The 22,857-nt window shown below is 50.2% G+C and overlaps 11 protein-coding genes and 1 non-coding gene across 12 annotated transcripts; 4 read left to right on the top strand and 8 right to left on the bottom strand.

Moving 5' to 3' along the window:
* Window positions 1-487: 487 nt before the first annotated feature.
* VTN00DRAFT_6107 (uncharacterized protein) lies at window positions 488-1,298 on the bottom strand (the record flags this gene model as incomplete). Its single annotated transcript, XM_069432707.1, has 2 exons — window positions 488-1,110; window positions 1,187-1,298. 2 exons carry the CDS (start codon window positions 1,296-1,298, stop codon window positions 488-490), a joined length of 735 nt encoding a protein of 244 aa, XP_069288539.1.
* Window positions 1,299-2,177: 879 nt separating this feature from the next.
* VTN00DRAFT_6108 (uncharacterized protein) lies at window positions 2,178-3,215 on the top strand (the record flags this gene model as incomplete). The annotated part of the gene is made up of 2 exons (XM_069432708.1): window positions 2,178-2,535; window positions 2,632-3,215. 2 exons carry the CDS (start codon window positions 2,178-2,180, stop codon window positions 3,213-3,215), a joined length of 942 nt encoding a protein of 313 aa, XP_069288540.1.
* A 1,058-nt stretch (window positions 3,216-4,273) lies between these two features.
* Window positions 4,274-5,097, bottom strand: VTN00DRAFT_6109 (uncharacterized protein; the record flags this gene model as incomplete). The annotated part of the gene is made up of 5 exons (XM_069432709.1): window positions 4,274-4,307; window positions 4,421-4,473; window positions 4,557-4,744; window positions 4,805-4,964; window positions 5,035-5,097. 5 exons carry the CDS (start codon window positions 5,095-5,097, stop codon window positions 4,274-4,276), a joined length of 498 nt encoding a protein of 165 aa, XP_069288541.1.
* Window positions 5,098-6,854: 1,757 nt separating this feature from the next.
* Window positions 6,855-7,573, top strand: VTN00DRAFT_6110 (uncharacterized protein; the record flags this gene model as incomplete). The annotated part of the gene is made up of 2 exons (XM_069432711.1): window positions 6,855-7,206; window positions 7,278-7,573. The coding sequence occupies 2 exons, from the start codon at window positions 6,855-6,857 to the stop codon at window positions 7,571-7,573; spliced, it is 648 nt and encodes a 215-aa protein (XP_069288542.1).
* A 520-nt stretch (window positions 7,574-8,093) lies between these two features.
* VTN00DRAFT_6111 (uncharacterized protein) lies at window positions 8,094-8,979 on the bottom strand (the record flags this gene model as incomplete). The annotated part of the gene is made up of 2 exons (XM_069432712.1): window positions 8,094-8,779; window positions 8,847-8,979. The coding sequence occupies 2 exons, from the start codon at window positions 8,977-8,979 to the stop codon at window positions 8,094-8,096; spliced, it is 819 nt and encodes a 272-aa protein (XP_069288543.1).
* A 1,258-nt stretch (window positions 8,980-10,237) lies between these two features.
* On the bottom strand, window positions 10,238-10,729 carry VTN00DRAFT_6112 (uncharacterized protein; the record flags this gene model as incomplete). Its single annotated transcript, XM_069432713.1, has 1 exon — window positions 10,238-10,729. The coding sequence occupies one exon, from the start codon at window positions 10,727-10,729 to the stop codon at window positions 10,238-10,240; it is 492 nt and encodes a 163-aa protein (XP_069288544.1).
* A 1,372-nt stretch (window positions 10,730-12,101) lies between these two features.
* VTN00DRAFT_6113 (uncharacterized protein) lies at window positions 12,102-13,686 on the bottom strand (the record flags this gene model as incomplete). Its single annotated transcript, XM_069432714.1, has 3 exons — window positions 12,102-12,292; window positions 12,382-13,230; window positions 13,281-13,686. 3 exons carry the CDS (start codon window positions 13,684-13,686, stop codon window positions 12,102-12,104), a joined length of 1,446 nt encoding a protein of 481 aa, XP_069288545.1.
* A 446-nt stretch (window positions 13,687-14,132) lies between these two features.
* On the top strand, window positions 14,133-16,933 carry VTN00DRAFT_6114 (uncharacterized protein; the record flags this gene model as incomplete). The annotated part of the gene is made up of 2 exons (XM_069432715.1): window positions 14,133-14,191; window positions 14,269-16,933. 2 exons carry the CDS (start codon window positions 14,133-14,135, stop codon window positions 16,931-16,933), a joined length of 2,724 nt encoding a protein of 907 aa, XP_069288546.1.
* A 1,186-nt stretch (window positions 16,934-18,119) lies between these two features.
* On the top strand, window positions 18,120-19,587 carry VTN00DRAFT_6115 (uncharacterized protein; the record flags this gene model as incomplete). Its single annotated transcript, XM_069432716.1, has 3 exons — window positions 18,120-18,211; window positions 18,500-18,959; window positions 19,186-19,587. The coding sequence occupies 3 exons, from the start codon at window positions 18,120-18,122 to the stop codon at window positions 19,585-19,587; spliced, it is 954 nt and encodes a 317-aa protein (XP_069288547.1).
* A 23-nt stretch (window positions 19,588-19,610) lies between these two features.
* VTN00DRAFT_6116 (uncharacterized protein) lies at window positions 19,611-20,198 on the bottom strand (the record flags this gene model as incomplete). Its single annotated transcript, XM_069432717.1, has 1 exon — window positions 19,611-20,198. One exon carries the CDS (start codon window positions 20,196-20,198, stop codon window positions 19,611-19,613), a length of 588 nt encoding a protein of 195 aa, XP_069288548.1.
* A 958-nt stretch (window positions 20,199-21,156) lies between these two features.
* On the bottom strand, window positions 21,157-21,905 carry VTN00DRAFT_6117 (uncharacterized protein; the record flags this gene model as incomplete). Its single annotated transcript, XM_069432718.1, has 2 exons — window positions 21,157-21,672; window positions 21,846-21,905. The coding sequence occupies 2 exons, from the start codon at window positions 21,903-21,905 to the stop codon at window positions 21,157-21,159; spliced, it is 576 nt and encodes a 191-aa protein (XP_069288549.1).
* Window positions 21,906-22,507: 602 nt separating this feature from the next.
* Window positions 22,508-22,585, bottom strand: VTN00DRAFT_t102. Its single transcript has one exon. It is a non-coding gene; the product is annotated as a tRNA-Thr (tRNA).
* Between the last annotated feature and the right edge of the window lie 272 nt (window positions 22,586-22,857).

The raw sequence follows: 22,857 nt of genomic DNA on the forward strand, positions 1-22,857 counted from the left end.
CGAAAAATCCAACGGTGTTATACAGGCCTTCGGAAAGAGGATGAAGGAAAGTGCTCCAGCTAAAGTAACCGTCGAAAACTTCCGTCAGTGGGCGTGGGATCGCCAAACAGATTTTGATCAGCCATTTTCAGTCTTCAATAGGGCTCAAAAGGCGGCATATTTATCAAAGGCCCCACGATGACTGGTATCTAAGGGATTGAAAAGAAAAAAAAGTCAATCTGTGATATAAACGATTCATTCTAACTAATTGTTGTTGATTGATCCTTGACGTTTAATGTCTTTCTTCGCTTCCTTTCTTTCACTTTCGCTAAGTCGTTCAGCATTTTGGAGCTCGTCAATCATATTGTATCCATTCAGCAATTGTCAAAGCTTGAATGAATAGACATCTCGTTCGTAGTCTTATTTAAAGATATCCTAGACGTTATCTTCGAAGCAGCACGCTAGAAATGAAGACACCACCAGCTGTGACCTGCCGTATAATGCTATTTCAATGCATCCTCGCCTTTTGTTTTGCCAACAGACTCCCCTTGAATCTCAGCAAAGGATAGACATCTGCCCTCATAACCCTATCATTGTAGCCAGTATCTGGGTCCCCAGCCCTGTCCTCGCAATGGATGATCCCAATTTCCAGTCTATCCACTGGAACCCCAATGCACCCCAGAGCCTCGATAAACCCATGGTAAGCCTCCTTTCGATATTCGAGCTGGGTAATGATGAAACGAGCGGAAAATACATTTGGCCAACCAATCATGTGGTCTAAACGTTTGAGACGTGGAAAGGCCGAGATGCGGCGAGGCAGTGTCAAGAACGAGCTGGCTGTATTCGTAACGGCCTCGAAGAAGATGATGGAGCAGATGTACTTGAGGGCCGTCCGCTGGTCATCCACGCTGAGATTCTTGACTTCGAGCTTCCGCAACTTGTGCGCAAACTCCGCGCTCATGCCGAAGACTTTCTGGGAGAAGAAGGCCTCCTTGCCCAGGTTGCGGAAACGTCTGCATGTTCCATTTACAATGCGCCAGTCCAGCAGATGGGAGACTTGGGTGGGTTCTACCTTCGACAGAAGCAGCTGCAGCGCAGCATCCGCGCAATCATCACCATGCCGTTTGGAATCTAGATTTGAATTCTCTTAGTATGCTGAAATCTTTATCTTGGGTTGATATACGGGTATACCTAATTTTCTGCTCACCTTTTGCGGATTTCTCTGCCACACTGATACATTCCTCTATGCAGAATGGAGTGTCCCGAATCATGGCATAATTGAGGATTTTCTGTTGCAACTCATCAGGTAGTTTCTCCATAACTATGATAATAGTACGAATAGCCGCTAAACGTGACACTTTTGATCAAACTGCTTCAACATCAACTGGGAAGCAAAGATCAGGTGGAAGGCAGAAGGGATATTCACTGCACCGCCACTACGACTTGTCTGCCTGCTCCCCTGCCAAGACACACCAACATCAACTCATGTCTGTTACAAAGAACCCATGTAGTCGACAGGGAAAGATGAAACCAAAATTTGAAGATCGAACCAGCACTTGATCGCTGAGCTGTACTGTTGGCCCCCGCATCGAGTATGATGTTGGTTCTTCGCCCCCATTTGGCCCCCAAACTCGGTACAGATAGTTTGATGTCGCAACCCGCACAACTGCCAATGTTATCAATGTGCTCTTTTTTTTTATTATTTTTTTAGCGCTCAATAATGAAGCATGGACAATGTGTTGCATTGTCCGGTCAATTGAGGTTAGGGCAGGTCTTTCTGGGCTGTGTTTGCTTTTGTATAAAAATGGCTTCACCGTCTTTATTTCAGAAATTGCTCCCTCTTGATTATCAAATATCAATATATCTTTCTATGACCCTATATACCTTGTGAGACTTCATGATGAGCGTATCGCATAGGAGCCTGTTGCACAGCAATCCGGGTCTTTTTTCAGCAGACTCGGGCTCCTCTGTGATACGGACTCGGATATCTCGCATCCTACTGCTCCTCGTCGATTTGGCCGCAAGAGTTCCTGGTATTGTTCACCTACCAGACCATCGTTGAGCATTGTCGCATTTGCACGACAAAATGGATTCAAGAATCGACTTCTCCAAATTGGAGTCTGTCTGTTGTTGCCAGGAGGCATTGTAGCCATGTGCGTTCCTATTCTGTAATGTGGTCTCATCGTACATCCACAATTATGAACCTGTCCACTGATATCTATAGCATCTGGTTCATATTCGTGTTTATACTAATCCACCGCCTCTCACCGCACACGCCCTCGGATGGCCTACAACAGATCATCGAGACCTGGTCCAAACCCGCCAACTTCACAGACGGGACGTATCCCTGGCCAAAGGACTTCAGTCGAGACATCCTCCCCAAGCCATGCCATTCCCACAATGACTACTCCCGAAAGGTGCCCCTCTACGACGCCCTCGCCGCAGGCTGCACGGGCGTGGAAGCCGACATCTGGCTGGGCAAAGACGCCAACGGGACATCCGACCTTCTGGTCGGGCATACCAGACGATCATTGACCCCGGAGCGCACCCTTCGAAGCCTAGATATCAATCCTCTGGTCCAGATCCTCTCTCACCAGAACAATAACACGTAAACTACTGCTCCTACCCCATTCGACTCTGATACCTCGCCAGCCGGTGTCTCCGACATGGACCCCAACGCGACGCTCACCCTCCTCACCGACTTCAAAACCCCCAACCCGGACCTATACCCAATGGTCCACGACCAACTCTCCCCTCTCCGGTCCCGGGGATGGCTCTCCCACTGGAACGGAACCACCAAGACCGTCGTTCCACGGCCCAGAACCGTCGTGGCAACAGGCGACGCCCCCTTCGACCGCATCGTCGAAATTCCACCCTACCGTGACATATTCTTCGATGCTCCCCTGAATGAGCTACCAACCAACAAAGCCTACACGCCTGAGAACTCGTACTACGCGAGTATCTCGCTGCGGAAAGCCATCGGGTTCATGTGGTCTGGACGGATGAGTGAGAAGCAGAAAGAGACTGTCCAGACGCTGATCCAAGCGGCTGCGGAGAGGGGGCTGGTGTCGAGGTTTTGGAGCACGCCCGGGTGGCCTGTTTCGGTAAGGAATTGGGTGTGGAGTTTTCTAGTGGAGAGTAGGATTGGGATGCTCAACGTGGATGATTTGGTGGAGGCGAGTCAGTGGGATTGGAGCTGGTGTACGGTTGCGGGGTTGGTGCTTTTTGGGTATTAGAAGTGATATTGAGCGATAATGGATATATGGAATCAGATAGGGTATATACAGCAAGCCAAATATTTGAAATCCACGTGATGAATTACATCACTCTCAGTTGTCACACGGAATTGATATTCATGCATTACCTCCTTAGGTAATATAGCTAAGATGCCACGCGCCCTGCTCGCAGCAATTTAAAAATGTCCTAGAAAGCCTGCTGTTGCGTTTTATGATATGCTGTAGATATGATACAGACCGATATACCTTTTTTTTTTGGAAATAATCAGTCCTACTCCACCATTGGACGAAGTGTCCATGATGTGGAACCTAAGTGTCCCTCTCCTGCATGAGAGATGAATTATTACATTACTACCCATGGTTTGTGTCACTTTAGGGTATCATAAGTCGTCTTCACTTTGGGGGGTGATATGGTCATTATCTACTGTAGGTACCTTGCGAACACTGAGAGAAGTAGAGCGAAGTGGATCGAACCAATTTGATATTGGTATCCCCCTCCAGCTACCACTACATACATACTGTTCGAACAGGATGTGAAAGACAGCTTAATAAGATAAGATAGGTAATGATGAATGGAGAAGCTTTTGCTAAATAAGGGTCGTTTTCGCAGTAAAATAAAGGATAAGGAAACAGATAAGAAAGATTAACAAGCCACACACAAAGACACGTGTGGGGGTATCAAAGTCAATAAAGGCTTTCTTTTCACATAACTTGCCCACTTTGATTTTATCGCATCTTCAACTGGTTTCTATGAAGTTGAAACAATTAACGGGGAGTCTGGATATTAAATAAATGTAGCTATAGCTAATTCCAATCGAATTGTAAGGGGAGTTGGGGGATTTTGTTGGATTTCAACATGAAAATGTAACATCATGGTATCTGATAGACAGAGTCGTGAGTCGTATCAAGAGGATCAGATGATAATCATGTCTCATGTCATCCTGCAACAATTACACGCGGTACCCTCCACGGGAACCTATTCCAGTGGTGGGATTCGATAGCAACGAGACCATTTTGTCGCTGATGATGCCATCGATGATACTGCTTCGAGATGGGGTCTAGGGGTTACGACGGAACCAGCCACGCTTGCCTCTAATAATATATTAGCAACGCTTATTAACGGTGACTTTCTGTGAACAGAGGGGGAAAAAAGGAAGCAGTGATCCTGAAGCATAACACATTAAGAAACCTGAGGTCAAACTTACGGCGGTCCATTGGCAACAGCTGTGCGTCTGGCACGGGACACGAACCAAATCCCCTTCAGAAAAGTAACCCATCAGCATTGTAACTTTTCGGAGTATATGGGCGTGCAGAGGATAGCTAACAGGGAGGAAGACGTACCACGAGACCAGAAACCAACCAGAAGATGGCGGAGAGGAAGCTGAACGCCTCAGCTGCTTTGAATCGAGCGCATATGCCACTGCGTCTAACAAATCCCCAATCCCAGATTCCACCGCAATCGAGCCGATGGATCATGTTCACCAGAGCACCGAATGCAGCGAACCAGGCCAGGGATATGATGAAATCGACTGCTTGAGAGTTAGCGGGGTGAAGCAAAACAAAGGATAAAGAGCTTGATTTCTACGTACCAGGCCAGGCATAAAAGCCTGCAGCGAAAGGTATCAGGAAGAGAACACCAAGAAGAATCGATAGTCCTGCGATGACTTCGGTGTATATCCAGCGGGCCTCAGGCCAGACGTCGGCACCAGAGTATAGGTGCAGGTAGTGGCCGATGATACCCGCGACCACCTATATTTGAGGCTCGTTAGCTATCTAGCTGGACTAGGGGACAGGTATAGATAGAAGGTCGAAGACTTACCGCGCCAAAGGCGATTTCTCCAATACGGAGGCAGATGGAGAAGATGCGCGAGAAGACTGGCATTGTGACTTGGTTAAAGTCGCGTAGAAATGATGATGGAGGTCCTCTGTTGCGAAAGCAAGAAATGAATCAAATCTGTCAGATGCCAGAGGTGAAGTTATCGGAAATCTAATGGAGCCGGAGTCAGAGAAGCGTCGTCTGACTTTTATACTTCAGTTCGAGTCACTGCGAGTGAATGCTACCGGAGCGCAGGCAGCAGACGACACAGCAAAGAGCAAAAATCAAAACCAGCCAGAAACTTGACAGAGGAGCTAAGCCACGTCTTTAAAGCTTTTTTGCGTGAATTGCAGATCACAGAGCTCTCCCTCTCCGTCTGACAGACATCCCTGGTCTGGTCAAGCCACCTGAAAATCGTCTCCTTGGACAGCTACATTAGCGCCGTTTGTGAGGCCATTTTTTCTTCCATCTTCTTCTTCCCTAAGAGCGGGCCCAGATGCCCTGAATGGTGCAGGAACGTGGCGCAGAGGCCATGACGTTCGCCCTACTGTACAACTCACAGCTCGTATATCAGGGAGGTGAGCTGATCTGCAGCAAAAGGCTCCGGCTATTGGTCGCCCGCGAGCCACATGCGTATGACTTCTGCCCAACTCCCGTGATGACAGCCCAGAACCTGCGCGAAGAGCGCTGTTACTCTTGGCTGGTCTCCCAGGATGTTGGAGTGATTGGTAGAATGCTGGTGGGATCATCAGAGGTGCTGACCGCCAGTTAGCGTGTGCAGGAGTTGGGATAGGGCTTTGCCGTTGACTCGGGTATGCTTCTGTGCATGATTTTTACAGCAAGTTCTCCGTACAGAGTACATCATAACGTGATACAGTACAACAACGCAACTCAAAAAACCCTTGAAAAATCATGCCGCGCGATGTGGCTAACAACCAACAGGGGAACAGCAGGAAGCTTTCGGTGTCTGATTATCAATCGTGCACTTTACAGCTCCAGGTCCGAAAAACACGCCATTTCGCTTCCTGCGCCATGGAGTGCGAAAACTCGAGGGGGGCTGGTGCTTGCGTCATATCACCCTAAAACAGTGCCGGTCTCTGCGAAGCTCAAAGATAGGTACTAGCTTACCTGTTCGTGTATGGGATTTGAAGATATCACGAGTGTCGGGCAGGGGTAAACAGGCGATGACGTAACCTGCGGCTGACGCAGCCCAAGAACATCATCACCTTTTCCTGTCAGGGCAAGCCGTCTGTCTACCTCTCAATTGATCCATTCCTTTGGTTCCACGCTGAATTTCAGCAGGGACAAAAAAATTACTATAGATGCATGTGGTTCAAAAGCATGAGCTCTTTTCATGTTCCTCGATACTACTAGATGTTAGTACTAAGATTCTTGAGCATCTAGATTTGGTGCAGTCCCTAGACCCAAACAGAGGCACATAATCTTGCGTAACGCGCAAGTATATCTCAAGCTGATTTGCTGTACAACATAGATGCATCATTTTTATTCCTTTAGTCGTGATTCGATTTCTGGTCTGTCCACACTACACATTGCACAGCAAGAAATCTTCAGCTCCACTGTGTACGCATTTCCTAAAAAGACTTATCACGCTCATACCTACTCTGGCGAGTCACACATGGCAATTTTTGCCATTCATCGTTGAAGGGAGAAAAATAACTGGAGAAACAACTCTCTGCCTAATATCCAGATCTTGTCCTTGACATCTGTTCTCGAGCTGCGTGAAGAATATACATATTGGAGTCGCTTGAAAACTGCAGGTCACCACCATTCGTTATTGAAATTGGGGCATACTCTCGTTGAGGATGAGCAATATCAACCTCCCGACACTGGCTCTGAGCAGGCCCAGACCTGCATTCACAAAATGCGCCTGGAATCCATCATACAAGTGCTCGAGTACCGCACTTATCCAAACAACTCGATTCGATTCTTCGTCTTCAAGTTCATCAGCCACGCCTGAAAAACACGAGCACCAGTTGAATAATGCAGAACAAAGCCTCCTCAGCCCTAGCTACTGGACCTCCCGAGAAACCTGGAAACGAGCAGCGGTCAACACGACACGCTGCCTTATCGGCTGCACCTCAGGCGACTTCTCAAGTATGTGGCTCCTACAGAGGTATACGGCGCTTGGAATGGGGACGATAATGCCGATCTCGAGTAAGTCCTTCCTTAACCCTTCATGAAAAAGAAATAACTGAAAAAAGAGATACAATGCCTAATGCTAACAGTAACATCCGGCCTCCTAACCTCCCTCCTCCTCGAAACCACCTTGCTCCACTTCGGCAGCAAAGACCAGCTCCCCTGGCCCCTCGCGGCCAAAACGGCCATGGGCATGAGCGTTGTCTCGATGGCCACGATGGAGGCCGTCCAGAATCTCGTCGACTACCACCTGACGGGCGGCGTGGTGGCAGTCGAAGATCCCAGGTTCTGGGTCGCGGCGGGGGTGTCGATGGTCGCGGGGTGGATGGCGCCGATGCCGTATAACTATGTAAGGTTGAGGAGGTATGCGAGGGGGTGTCATTGATTGATTGACTGATGGGTCTGGGTTGGTTTGGTTATGTTTGTTTTGTATCATATTGCCTGTGACTAATGAGCATGGTGATGGGATATCCCAGGGGGCAAAAGCTCTTAAGGGGTTTCCTTTTCTGTTTGTACGGTGCCATATATTTAGCTATATACGCCCTGTCTCGCATATACAGTAAATATATTAATTGATCTATTCTCATTGTAGATCTTACGGCGGAAATGCCAGCACCATTGGAATACCAAATCTGCCTTTCAAATCATACATCGCTCGTTTAAAAGGAAGTTACATATGATGCTCTTCAATCAGAAGACTAGTAGCAGGAAGGAAATAAGTAGATGATAAAGGAAAACAGACATTATAGTATACATCATACCCCACATGCATTGGGTATCAAACAATCATCATCTGACTACGCCTTCCGTATTCCCACCCAGAACCCAACCAGCCGGTGCAAACATTTAAAGAAAATGAAAAGGCGACCTTGTAGCCATTTCCGATCGATTGGGAGATGCGCACACTAGTTCCCATCCAGGAACCACTCCATAACATTCCTAAACACGCCTTTCGCGCCCGTCTCAATGACGTCCCCATGGCACGGAATCAGCCGATCAAAATCCCACTTATCAATCCGCTTCATCGACTCCCGAAACGCATTGCGGTCCGCCGTCGCAGTGAGATGCCAGATGAAGCGTTTCTGCCACGTCACCGGTAGCTTCGTCGACAGCAGCGGAATCATGATCTTGGTCATGATGCCTGAATTGTAACCGCTCTCCGCCCTGGAATACTGCTCCCTCGCGGGCAAGTTGAATAGAAGGTCGGCCTCGATGAGGGTGCGGGACGGCTTGTGGAGGAAGACCAGTTCCCGCGAGGCGTGGCCGTCGACGTACTCGACCTCGAACTCCGAGTTGAATTCCTCCGAGATCTTCTTCTGTTTGCCCCTGTCCTGCGGCGTGAAGATGTGTGTGAATTCGGTGTTCCTTGTCGCGGGGTCGGAGTTGGATTGGCGCTTCTCCCACAGCCCGTGTGGCGCGAGGATCTGAGCTTCGGGGAAGGCTTCCTTCCAGGCTGTGACGAAGATGTGGTGTTGCATGTCGGGGGCGGCGATGTACTTGAGTTTTCCTCCAAGGGATGCGACTGTTTCTTTGACTTCGGGGGTGAGGGGGACAGGGGAGAAGATGGCGAGAGAGCCGGAGCCCATCTTGACTGGTCGAGAAATGTATTGTCAGTATATGCAATCCCGTCGCATATCAGGGATTGGAGCAGCACTTACCCAGCGTCCCTCGCGCACCAAATTTCAGAAGTCCGAATCGCGAGAATGGCAGGCTAATTGTTGTCACCTGAGGCGTCACCTGGCGGATCACCATCACCTCCGAGGGATTCGGTGGGAAAAGAGTGGATGTCATAATGGGAAGCTGTCAGATTTGAAGACTGTATAGCCGATTACGATTCAGTCGCTGATTTCTGTGTATTCTTGCTTTCACTGTCTGTCGACAAGGTGTTGTTGGTTTGCGGGGTCGACGACGTCAGTGTTATCAGCGTCCGATAAACTCGATGCGGAGCAGGATCCGAATGCGTCGACGCAAGCCCTTTCAACAGAGGTACTGTTGTGTACCATCCCAGCTGAAAGAGTACGTTCTAACCCATCCTTTAAGCTGTCACTGTCCTGTAAGCCACAATCTTAGAACGTCACCCCTTGCGCCCAGATCGGAGGTGACGCATGCATGAAACTAAGGAAGCTGATCACTGCCTCCCGTGGATAAACATCTTATGCGACTGGGAAATTCGAGACAGCTCTGCCTCACTTAGACATCAGAGAGTTTCCAATTGATACTAAGGAACAAGATTATAGTGGTTAGTGGTAAAACTTGGCCGTTATCTGGCCTCAATGCCATTGTTCGAGGGGTTGAAGCTAAACGTTACGCAAAGAGCAAAATGTCATCATAGCGTCCTGCGGTGCGTAGCTCACTACTGCACTTAAGAAACCAATGCGAGGACATGGCAGGCCTACTGCTCTAGGCACTGAGGAACAGGTACTGTAGAGCATGATGTCGGTCGTGAGGCTTTGCTGAGATGATAAGCCTCAATCCCCGCTTTCTCCCTGGAGATCCACACTAATTGTGCTCAGCCCTGTAACCGTCTTTCTGTCTTCTTAGCATCTCATCAAAATGTCTTTATTAATAGCAAAGCAGCAAAGTCTCTGGAGCCGAACTATGCAGTAGAGATGACGGCTCCATACTCCATGTGGTTACTGGTGTTCTGAGCTGAGAACTTCGGTACAGGCACCACAGGTTTCCGTTCATGGATAGACATATACATATTCCGTTTTAAGTAATACGGATTTGTCAGGAGGAGCTTCCTAGTCAGAATACTTGTTGCTGGAAAATGTTGCGATATCTGTCCATTTTCTATGTGATCAGCATCAAGTCCCCTATAGTAAGTCCCTGAGGAATCCTCATTCCAAAAACTATCATGATGCAGACGTTTCTGGTCGGAATTTTCAGACCTGCACACTTCGTTTTATTGAAAACTGATGATGATAATAGCTTAATCACCGAGACAACGACGCTTTGTGGCATGTATGCTTCTCCGTAGAAGACTCATTGCACATCTAGCGCAACGATCATCAACATGATCTGAAGCTAGCATTAATCTCGTAAAGCGTCACTCATCTGTAGTTGACAAATCCTCCTTGGCTTTCAAAAACGCTACCATATCATCAGTCTCATCAGGGACCTTATACCAGTGTCCAAATCCTTCATAGGCCTTCCAAGTCACATCCATATGCGGCTTCTCAGATAGTAGAAACGTCATTCGTTCGCCCAGACGGACTGAGACCTCGGGGTCGTCCGAGCCATGGCCGAGAAATATAGGTGTTCGAAGTTGGGGGTAAGTCGAGGCAGAAGCGGAAAGCTCTTCTTCACTGTGACCATGACTCTTATCTTCATCGTCGTCATTGAGTGACAATGGTGGAAGATTGAGAATATCACGAATGTGATTCAGGGCTTGAGCCTTCGGAGACCCAGCAGCTTGTGGATTGCTCACGGTGCTTTCATCTCGCGCAAATGGATCAAAAACATCATTGTCATCACTGAAAGCTGGGGTAAGGCCATCGTCGTCTACCGCATCTAGAATGTCGTCTGCACCCCCCCACATCGTTGTTGTCTTCACTGTCAACATCGTCTCCCTCAGTACTGGTATCAGTGCTATCTCCATCATCTTCACTTCCATCTTCATCATATGAATCTGAGCTGGGATGATTCATAGCATCCCCAATCCGAGTTAAGCAATCTCCAGTCTCTTTTGCAGTCCTGGAGGACATCGACCGATCATCAGCTCCGCCAATCGGTCGAAGAGTATCACTCAGCTGCTTTTCAAACGGCAACCATCCACTCATGCCAACAAACGCGCCCTGCCTCGCTTCACCTTCACTTATACCACCTAGCAGGGTGAATATCCCCGCCGCACAGTCCTGACTCAAACACCCCCCCAAAATAATCCTTCGATGTCCATCCTTCCCAGAATACCAGCTTCCTCTTCAACAATTTCCCGAATAAACCGCGCAGTCTGACACAGCTCCTCAACCTACAGATCCATGCTCCGATTCGGGTCTTCCAGGGAGTAACTATCGGACCACTGATTGATTGGGATCTTCTTGAGTACGGTTGATCGGCACTTGCGTGCTGTGGGGAACACGAACTTCACGGTTGGTAGACGAGCAGCTAGATTTGATGAGCGAAGAAGCTCGCGACCGAAGCGTTCGGCGTTGCTCCCTCGTCCGTGGAGTAGGATCAGCGTATGCGTGTGCTTTGAGCTTAGGGGTTCGTTTTTGAGGGGAGACGGGTATGGTTTTGTTGACATGACTGTGAGTCCCGAAAGCTGGAAGAAGAAAAATGACTCATTGCGTGGTTGAAGAACTTTTATCGCGGAGAGATAAATAGCAGGATCAAGATACATAGGTCTTAGGCATTTATTGACATTCCATGAAGCATGGCATCGGTCTTCTCTTCTCCCTCGTGAGACTTTTAAGATGCTAAGCCTCGTCGTCCCCGCTTTATCCTTGACTCAAGACTTGGAGACAATGACTAGCGCGCTCCACATAATACTCCATACTTAGCCTTGCAGGGCCCATCATCTTCGGCAGCTTCTTGGCGTCACGACATACAAAAAAGTTTCTAATTATTAATAGCAATCTGGTGTCGAAACGGACCCATCCAGGTAGCTACGTTGTGGTTCAATACTACTTCATGGGGTTAATAATATATTGCGCCGAGAACGTCGGTAACCAGTTTTACGGAGAATGAGACAACAGCATAACCTACGTTCCACATCACATTAGTTTATATGCATGCATATGGAGGCCCTTCTAATCATCACACGCATGAAGGATACCACAGATATGTACATTCCGGATGCAACCTGAAAGCTCCGAACGAACAGCAAGGGTATCAATCATATAACCGTGTAAAACAATGAAGCCTCCCAAATAAAACAACTCCGAAAAGAAAGGGACATTAGCTTGAACAGTCTAGCCGTACCAGCCTCTGGGACGGCTGTTCTGTAACTGCTCCTCTTCCTCGCGATGAGGAATGATGGATTCTGTGATATTGAAAGTCTCGATCAGGTCTCGCCATGTCTCAAAGTCGAGGCTGAATACTGATTGGTGTTTTTGGATTCCTCTCCTCTGAGCTTCGTTGGGTGCATAGGGTCTTGCGGCCTCTGGAGGGTTTATGTTAGTCAATTGAACTAGAAGCGCATGGGGATACTAGAGGTGACGTGTCTCAATTCAATAGAACGGGAAAACGCACGTAATGTTGGCAGCTGTCGGCTATCCATCGATATTCCAACAGTGCCATCCCGGACCAAGAAACTCACGTAGAACAGGTTCTCCACGCTCTGTCCAAATGACCTCGGGTTGATGCAGAACCGGAAGAGGGGAACTCCGCCGTCATCGGCGACGTTATATTTATCCATCACCTCCTGTACGAGTTCCTCAGTAACTTCACCCTCGTACTGGGACAATACCCTGTTTACGGTTTCTTGACCGTCTTGTTGCGTTTTCCGCAAGAGTTTATTTATAGCCGTGCAAAGAGTAGTAAGATCCGAAGTCTCCTGCTTATCGAGATCCTCCTCCTGAAGCTCCTGCGGCCGCACCGCTTGCGAGGGATCGATGCGCTCTCTTGCTCTGCGCTGTGTTTGCTGACGCACGCGTTTTTGTACTGACAGAGGTCCCAGCAAGAAGCCGGATACCGACGGGCGCGCATTGTGACGGAAGCAGGCTGCACGGCCTAGCCAATCCCAGTTCAATGCGTCTCCTACATCTTCGTCGCTGTCCTCATCCTCTCCCCGAGCTCTCCGTTGAGTGGACTGGCGGTGATGTTGAGTGCTGCTGGGAGGAACGAATGCCGCGTCCTCCAGACCGCGTCGCATAAATGATATACATTTGGAGACGAACTCGTCGACGTCGATTCCCGCAGTCGCATCTCCGAGAGTAAGTTGTGCCGTCTTCTTGTATGACAAATCCGCCGCATTAACCAAGAGATGAGAGTCAATGGTAGCATCTGAGGTCTGCTTGACATGTACAAAGTACTCGTTCGCCTTTTCTATGGTCCTGACTATGCCATCGTTTCCGGCCTGGAGGAATTCGGCGCGGGAGTCTGGAGATATGTAAGACAATTACGTAGCTGCACATTGGAAGGGTCTTTACCATTCAATTCTCTTGTAAGGTCCCTCAAGCCCTTGCGAATGCGCCGCCGCTCATTTATATCCTGATCCGGATCGTAGAAGTCCTTATCGGTCAGTTGTATTGACCGACGCCTCTGCGACTGACCGCCACTCTGGCTCTGCACATTAGAATCTCTTTTTGCCAATCTCCGCCTCTTGTTTGCTGAAGCATTTTGTGAAGGTGTGGGGTTCGAAGGGTCCATCGTTCGGACTTGCTTTCTCTTTTCCGCGCGAGAAGAATCCCGTTCCGTACCGTCGCGATTCTCCTTATCGGAGAAGGAACCCGCCCGCGAGGAGGATGTATTCGTAGCTTGTGTGTTCTCTTGATACGAGCTGGAGCTGAATTCCTCGAGGGGAGGACGTGGGGTGTTATGGGCGATGCCTGCCATGCTCGTCGGGGGCGCGAGTCGCGGAAAAAGCTGTAGTGTGATTGGATCTACTGCGTATCAGGGGAGACAAAGAAACACGGGTGGCCCGTGAGAAGGTCCCTGAGGAAGCGCTATATAGTCAAAGAGGGGAGCAAAGCCGCCTGGATTATCTCTCCCTCTCCAGCTTCGTTACATCCGGCACCAGATGAAGCCGTTCCAGAACGTCTTGCGGCGCGTCTCGCGTGACGCGCCGAGGGCCGTCCACGTGATCTCCGGCTTCCCCACGTCATGGACCGCCGAAGACAGCAGGTGATCGCCAATCAGCGGCATCAACCGCTCCCCAGATACTGCCCGAGCTCTCCAGATAAGACAGCAACGCTAACGCCTGTGTTGCTGGCTTGGGGTTCAAGGCAGGCATGCAGATGAAGATCGTCGGGACAGTCTAACCAGCAACGTGGGTGCAGAGTATGGAGGCGTTCACCTTCGCCGTCTCCACGCAGGTGGACTTCCCTGTCCATGTCAAGATGTACGTGAGCTTGTCGAATGTTTGGAAAATGCAATTAGCTGTTGCTGTAAATTCCAGAGAAGGCTAACCGTCAACAGTGGATCTCTAGAAGGCAAGCAGAAGCAGATCCCGTTCTCCGTTCTCCTGAAGCATCCGGAATTGCGACACATTGCCTCGAGCCAGAACCCCGTTTCGGACCTCTATGTAACGGTGCAGCTATGGTCCGATTCGAAGCCGCTGGGGGTGCCCATGCAGACCTCATACAAAGCGTTCAAGGCGACTCGCACGTGGAACGAATGGCTGCAGATGCCCATGTCAATCAAGGATGCTCCTCTCAGATCTCAGCTGGCTATTACTATCTGGGACCTGTCTCCCTTTGGCGGGGACGGAGCATACGGCCATAAAATTCCATTCGGGGGAACAACGATCTCCCTGTTTGATGCAGACGGGAAGTTAAAGATGGGCAGGCAAAAGTGCAAGGTCTACAGGCATAAGGCTGCGGACGGTTTCTCGTCAACGACCACCCCGTCTACTCCCCCTCCGAAGCGGCGCAAGGGCAACGTTCCTGATGCCCTGGGGCCCTCTCCTGAGGAGCTGGAGCTGGAGCGTGTGGAGACCTTGATCAAGAAGCATGAGATGGGCGAGATTCCCCGAATTGACTGGATGGACCAGATGGTCTTTCGTCAGCTGGAGAAGATCAAGCTAAGTGCTGAGGAGGCGGCCAGGAAAAGGGCCATCCGACTTAAGGCTATAAAGCAGAAGGCTGCAAAGACCGACGGAGTAGACGGTGAAGATCTGGAGGATGAGGAATGGGACGACGAGAATTTCATTCTCTACGTAGAGTTCCCGCGATTTGACCATCCTATCGTCTGGGCTGACCACGAGTATCCGCCGCCTCCCGTCTCATCACATCCTCAGCATGCGCCATCCAACCCAAACTCTACTCTCAAGCCTCCCCCGGAAGTCCGCTTTGGGCCCGGGATTGAAGGCGCGGGCGAGGGTGGTGAAAATAGGATCATCAGAATATACGACCCCGAGGTTGGGCAAACCGGTAATCCTTGTGAGGACAAGCACAGGAGACTGGTTCGCAGCCATCGCACTGGTATTATGGATCGCGATCTGAAACCTAACCCCAAGATCCGCGATGAACTTAACGTCATCATGTCTTATGAACCTACTCAGGAGCTCAGCGCGGAGGAGAAGGATCTCATCTGGAGATTTAGATACTATCTGACCCGCGACAAGAGGGCTTTGACCAAGTTCGTCAAGTCCGTCAACTGGCGTGATATTGGGGAGGCTCGACAGGCGGTCGACATCCTCCCGAAATGGACAGAGATCGATGTCGACGATGCCTTGGAGCTCCTCGGTCCCACTTTCGACAATGCCGCCGTCCGTGCCTACGCTGTCGACCGCCTTAGGAAGGCAGACGATGAAGAACTGCTTCTATACCTCCTCCAGCTGGTTCAAGCTTTGAAATTCGAGAAGAACGCAGAGGAGGAGAACACAGAGGATGCTGCTCACGACTCTTCTTTGGCCAACTTTCTCATTACACGCGCCGCTCACAACTTCAAACTGGGTAACTATCTGCATTGGTACTTGATGGTTGAATGTGACGATGCTGGCCTCGGAACCGTGTCCGCACAGCGTAGGCTTTTTGCCCGCGTTGAATACTACTTCATGGCAGAGCTGGAGAACGTCCACCCGGACCATAGAAAGACCCTGTTACGGCAAGGTGAACTAGTCACGATCCTTTCCAGAATCGCCAGAGACATCCGTTTCTCCCGCGAAAACCGACCTCTTAAGATTGAAAAACTCAAGAAATACCTCAAAGACCCCAAGAACGAACTCATCCACATCGACCCACCCCTACCACTCCCCCTGGATCCCGAAGTCCTGATCACAGGCTGCTTCCCCGAAGAAGCCAACGTCTTCAAATCCTCCCTCTCCCCCTTACACATCAACTTCAAAACCTCCGACGGCCGCAAATACCCCGTCCTCTTCAAAGTCGGCGACGACCTGCGCCAAGATCAGCTCGTCATCCAAATCATCACCCTGATGGACCGCCTTCTCCAAAAGGAGAACCTCGATCTTAAACTCACCCCCTACCGCATCCTCGCGACATCATCCAACGCCGGTGCGGCCCAATTCATCCCATCTACCTCCCTCTCCGCCGCCTCGGCCAAATACAAAGGCTCCATCCTCGCCTACCTCCGGGACAACAACCCAGACGACACCGAACCCCTAGGCGTCCGCAAGGAGGCCATGGACACCTACATCAAATCCTGCGCGGGATACTGCGTGATCACGTACCTATTAGGCGTCGGAGACAGGCACCTCGACAACCTCCTCCTCGCCCCCGACGGCCACTTCTTCCACGCCGACTTCGGCTTCATCCTCGGCCGCGATCCCAAACCCTTCGCCCCCATGATGAAACTCTGCAAGGAGATGGTTGAGGGCATGGGCGGCGCCAATTCCCCGCACTACCTCCAGTTCAAGCAGCACTGCTTCACGGCATATACGACACTGCGGAAATCCGCGAACCTCATCCTGAACTTGTTCAGTCTCATGGTCGATGCGAATATCCCCGATATACGGGTCGAGCCGGACAAGGCCGTGTTGAAGGTCAAGGAAAGGTTCCATCTCGAGATGAGCGAGGAAGAGGCCATACGGCATTTCGAGCAGCTGATCAATGATAGTGTGAATGCCATCTTTGGGGTCGTGATTGATCGGTTGCATGATTTTGTGCAGGGGTGGAGGGCCTAAAACTTTTACTTCTGGGGGAGGTGCCTTTCTTGCACCTGAGGTTTTCTCTTTGGCATTGCCTCATGCTCATTTATTCATCGCTGCATAGTTTTGAGGTTGAAGGTTATTATGTTGAAGACATCAGTTGGCGACGGGTTCTTTCTCATTTGTCTGCATTCGTTCACCGGCGTGAAACGGGAAAATGGATCTGATCTGATCTGATATGATATGATATACAACTGGCAGGGCGTATCAATGATAATAATGGTATGAATGATATACAACGCGGGCTACGGGTGATTCTGATACCCTAGATAGATAGATAGAAGAATGATCTTTTGGGAATCGTGTATGATGCATTTATGACACTAATAATCGATTAACGATTAAAATGCTAATTTGCCTCTTGCACTTATGCTGCTGATGGGTTCACCTAGTATGTACTCCGTACTGTATTGTACAGTGCAATCCAGAAACAGGCCGAGTAGAACATGATCCGATACCTTATTATTTTCATTATTATTGTTCTGAACGCCACATGACCAATCCATCCCGGTTCCTATTTTCCCTATAGGGGGCGTTGTCATGCATTTGACGAAATGTTAGACTGGGCACCGCCAATTCGGTACATGTCCAAAGGAACCGTCCACCAATCCTACACCAAGATATCTTCTCACATCACATTACACCGCACACAGTACGGTGAATGAGTAGGTAGGTTGCGCAGATGACCCTCCGTTTATTCCTGTAAGGATTTTAAGGCGCCCAATATACGAATCAGGCTGACCAATCGTAATTAGAAACATCTCGGGCAAGCTCTCCTCTAGGGCGCATTGGTAGAAGTATAGTACATACTGTAGCTAGGCATTGCTGTCCACTAACTACCTAGTGCATCCTTGTTGGTGTGGAGAATCATGTTTGGGTATCTGGGTAGGGAGGGAGGAAAGGGAGGAAAGGGGGTGGAGATGCATCTTACCTTTTTCTCGCCTCGCTTCCTCTCCTACATTGAGTCGATTTGAAGGCTGGTAGAGAAGCGCCCCATATCACTATAAGATACCCTCCCTGGCTGACCGCTCTTTAGACTTGCCTGTCTGCTTCTTTGTTTGCCTGCTGGACAGCTGGGGTACTACTTCTTTGTTCTGATCTGCTTGTCCCGAGGTTATATTAGAGCAAGATAAGCCAGAAAAGAAAGGGAACGACGACGACAATGATCTTCGAGCCTGAACAAAGACTACCCGTCCCGACGAAAGATATCCTCTCGTACATCTTTGACGAGCCGAAGTATGATAGGACCAGCCGGTGAGTGGGTGACTAAGTACCTAGAACTATGTCAACTATGTTATCCGCTATACGTAGTCAGTACATGCTGAACGAGCGCGTTGGTGTTTTTTGATGCGATCAATGCTAGATCTTCATCGACACAAAGAATCCCTCGAATTCTATATCATGCGGAGCATCGTCCGCAAGCTCGTGGCCGGTTTCCACGCTGCGGGCTTGCGGAAGGGTGACTGTGTCTGTATACACTCGTTCAATGATGTAAGTCGCTCGGTTTATCACGCTTAAGGTTCATAGCCATTGTTTAGTCAGTATTAAAGCCAGCGTATACTTAACAGATCTTCTACACCATGCTCACCCTGGGAATAATCGGCGCTGGCGGCGCCTTCACCGGTACCAACCCGTCATACACGCAGTTCAAGCTCTCGCACCTGTCAAGACGGCTAAAGCAAATTTTCTGATCTCGGAGCCGGAGATCCTCAAGCCTCTCCTGGTGGCAGCCAAGGGAAACAATATCCCCCAGAGCAATATTTGGACCTTTGACGTGCTGGGACAGGAGGTACCACCTGGGATGCGGTCATGGGGGCAACTTTTGACGCACGGAGAGGAGGAATGGATGCGCTTCGACGACCTCAAAACCTCCAAGGAGACCACTGCTGCAAGACTCTTCAGCAGTGGTACTACCGGCTTGCCCAAGGCTACGGTTATCAGTCATTATAATCTGGTGGCGCAGCATGAGCCTTGTTGGGAAGCCAACCCGATACCATATCAGGCACGCAAGAATATATTTCCTCGATCAATTTCTCCCATCCTTTCTGTTATGCAGACGTGAGGTTACTTGAGCCGTTGTATTGACGTGTTTTTTCGGGACGTAGGTCTCCCGTCTCCTCGCAACGCCAATCTTCCAATGCAGCAGCCGTTCCGTCAACCCTTGCAAGCGCGCTCAAGCTTTCCCATATTGACATACATTATGCGCCGATTTGATATTGAACAAACAGCACCTCATAAACATTGAGAAGTTCAACAGCACGGACATCATTATGGCGCCTCCGATGACCATCGCTATCATCATGTCGCCGTTCACCCAGAAGAGGAACTTCTTGAAGGGGTTAAAGTGGGCGGGCTGTGGTGCTGCTCCGCTCGATAAGGACACGCAGGCGAGGTTTCGCGCTCTGATGGCCGAGGGAGCCCCGTTCACCCAGGGTTGGGGGATGACGGAAACAGCGTGTGTCGGGTCCATGTTCCTGTACCCTGAGCACGATGACACGGGCTCCGTGGGAAGACTGATTCCAAATTTGGAGGTAGAGTTAGTTCCAACCTATGCAGCTCGCAAACGCGCCTCCCCTGCAGACCACATTGAGCTGATGACGGAGAAACTGACAAAATCTCAGATTAATTGAGACGACGGTAAGAACATCTCCGCCTACGGCGTTCGTGGTGAGCTCTGCGTTCGCGGACCCACGGTGATCTCGGGATATTTCGAGAGTGAAGCCGCCAACGCGGAATCGTTCGATGCGGACGGGTGGCTCAAGACAGGCGACATTGCGTACTTTGAGGAGGGTTCTCCAAGTTGTACATCGTCGACCGGAAAAAAGAGATGATCAAAGTCCGCGGCTTTCAGGTTGCTCCACCGGAGCTCGAGGCGGTGCTGCTTTCGCATCCGCAAATCGTAGACGCAGCGGTGATCGGAGTCCGGTTTTCGCGCGACGAGAGCGAGCGAGCTGCCGCGTGCGTACGTGGTGCGACGGCCGGGCAAGGAAGGCCAGCAATTGACGGAGGACGCTGTGAAGGAGTTCTTAGCCGGCAAGCTAGCCAAGTACAGGGCGCTGGCGGGAGGAGTCAAGTTTGTAGATGCACTCCCAAAGGCCGCGAGTGGGAAGATTCTCAAGCGGATCCTCAGGGAAGAAGCTAAAAGGGAGATCGAGTCCGGTGCTACCAAAGCAGCCTTGTAATGCTGTTCTACTGTTTTGTGAGAATGACGCAGCGGCTTAACTTTGCAATAACCTGGCATTCTGTGTGATGAGACCCTGTCTTCTCCCAGAGTGCTGCACGTTGGATGCCATGCGTGGCTATAATACAGGTGTCTATCTCAGGGGTCTGTGAGCAGCTCATCGGCATAAGTAAGTAAGATTGGTGCAAAAACATTAGCTTGTAGTAGTCTGGGGAGGTAGTCAACTAACAAGCCAACCGCATCACGTTAGTTATCCGGTCAGGACAATGCCATCATCATGATGAGTAGCGAAAGAGTCATGGTTCATAGAGTGTGGAAAGGATGCCGTGGGTGACAGAGATCCAGAGGCGCTAGGCGAGGTATTTATGCATATCAGTTGGCATGGCACTGGAGCATCAGCTTCTGCAGGTAGTGACCAGGATGGCCCTTGTGGCAGGTGCCAATGAATCCCAACATCCCACTAGCATCACATGCAGGTCCTCTGCTTGTAGTACCTTCCTAGCAGCTCGAAATCTGCTTTATACAGTCAACAGAGAGGACAAGAAGGGGATAACTCATAATATAGGAGTATAAGAAGCAAATTCATGCAATATAATTCGTCCCTAGTCCAAAATCCTCATTACTGGAAAGCAAAATCCACACATTATCACATGCTTCTCATAGCTCAACACCTAACCGGACGCCCAGTAGACGCTCCAGAGACTGACTAGGCCGTTCTGATCATCCAACAAAAGGGTGCGGTCTTTCACTGCAAGAGATTGATAAAATAGACACGAAGAAAACAAAGGCGGAGCGGAGAAAGGTAGGTAAGACGGTGGGATGAGCAGAGTGGCTTGCGACTGTTGCCTCGAGCGAAGAGAGAATGCCACCCTCTGTGGATTCGGTCAAGAAACAACTCGCAGTGTTATTTCCAGTAAACGTCTACCATTTCCATCAGGATCCAATCGAGAGTCGGAGGCCCAAAGTCTCCATCTGCTTTTCTCACTGGCAGACAAGGTCGGGCGTTCAGCAAGCAAACTTATGCTCCGTCACCCCACAGTCCAACGATACCCATGGCCAGCGCGACGCCCGAGAACCAGGCTCTCGCGCGCTGCAGCCGACGCTCGCGCTCCATATCCCGCTCGACGGTCTCGCCGTTGACGACCTCACCGTCCTCGGACTCAACGACAACCAGATCCTCAGTGGTTGCGGTCGTAGTCGTCGGGGTCTTTCCCTTCTTCCCCGGGCACACACAGAGGTCCTGGAAAATCATCTGGCCCCAGCCAATCACGCCCTTCTCCCTGTTGAACCAAAAGTCCATGCCGAACGAGCCAATGGTCGAGGTGATAACCATCCATATCAGGTAGGGGTGCTTTCTGCGCTTGGGAGAGACGAACCAGGCGAACAGGATGCAGGTATTGGTGAGGTTGGACAGCTGAAGCGCGTGCTTGCGGGCGCGGCGCTTCACTTCTTTGAGGGAGCGGGAGGCATGAGCGGCGGTGGGGAGGAGTTGCAGGGACGGAATGGTGACGTTAACCACGGAGTATGAAAGGCCCTGTTTGTTTGTTAGATTGTCCTAGACTGGGGATGCCTTACAGCTGTGGTGGATGAAGATTCGGGGAGGAGGGGCTGGTGAGGGGTCGCGAGATAAGGATGCGGAGAAACATTTCCGGAGGCAATGGATTCGTAAATCTCCCAGAGAGGTTAAACAGGAATTGAACTGCATACCGTCATCAGGCCCAGGGACACTGTCCCGACAAACTTGGTGACTGTGATGGGGCACGGCATGTTGAATGGGTTGTCTTTTTGACGCTCGCAGCAGACAGGAAAAATAAACCGAGGGTGGCCTATGCCACGCTCAAGCGGCTGGGAGCCAGTCTACTGCACGCTTGAAAAGAAGGGAAAGGTCGTTTACGGGTCTGGCCGGAGTAAGTCTAGGATCACAATGCCCAAGTGCCGTGATCAGATGGAGCAGGAAGAAGACGGCGGGAGCTGTCGAAGATGAAGATGACGGATGAGAGACTGACGTCGCCCATGTGCCTGATAGTTTGCGCTGCTGCCCGACCAATGAGATGCTGCCGATCGCACCCGCGCGAGGCCGCCGGTCGTCGGCGCTGGAGACACGCTCATGTAGAGGAATATTTCGAGGGGAAAAAAAGGGACAGGTAGAGAGTATTTTTAGAGATGAAAGGGCCTCAAGAACGTGTGATGAGGTTGTTCTCCACCGCAAGCACCCGTCGATGCTCCGTTCTCGATATGCATTTTATGCGCAGCACCTGTCCCTCTTCCATCGGCGCGTGAAAGCGCCAAGAGCGCGAGATAGTAGTCATGTCAGGTCTGTCTCCTTTAAATGCGAGAGAAAGGAGAAAAAGGAAAAAAGAAATCAAATTTACAAGAGGAATCGACCCCGATCTCCTCATGTACTGTGTAATACAAGTGAGGCGCCTTAGCCACTTGGCCACTCGTGCCGAGGTTTATGAAGCGTCTCTCATCTTTGACTATGTATCTTGTCTACAACTGTAGGGATGCTACTTCATGTCATGCATGACACTTTACGGCGTGACGATCCCGAGGCTCGTGTCGTGTGGAGAGGAAGCTTACCGGTGTTTCTTTGCTGCGTATCACATGCTTGGCTCACCTCATCTCCTGCAGTGGTTACACACGTAGAACCGGTCTCTCTTCTCCTCTAGATCTACTCCTTCTCTGCGTTCTTTGTCTATGATATACCCCTCTTTCAACG

Source organism: Thermoascus crustaceus, assembly GCF_041956765.1.
Source record: "Thermoascus crustaceus strain CBS 181.67 unplaced genomic scaffold VTN00scaffold_3, whole genome shotgun sequence".
Classification (NCBI taxonomy): domain Eukaryota; kingdom Fungi; phylum Ascomycota; class Eurotiomycetes; order Eurotiales; family Thermoascaceae; genus Thermoascus; species Thermoascus crustaceus.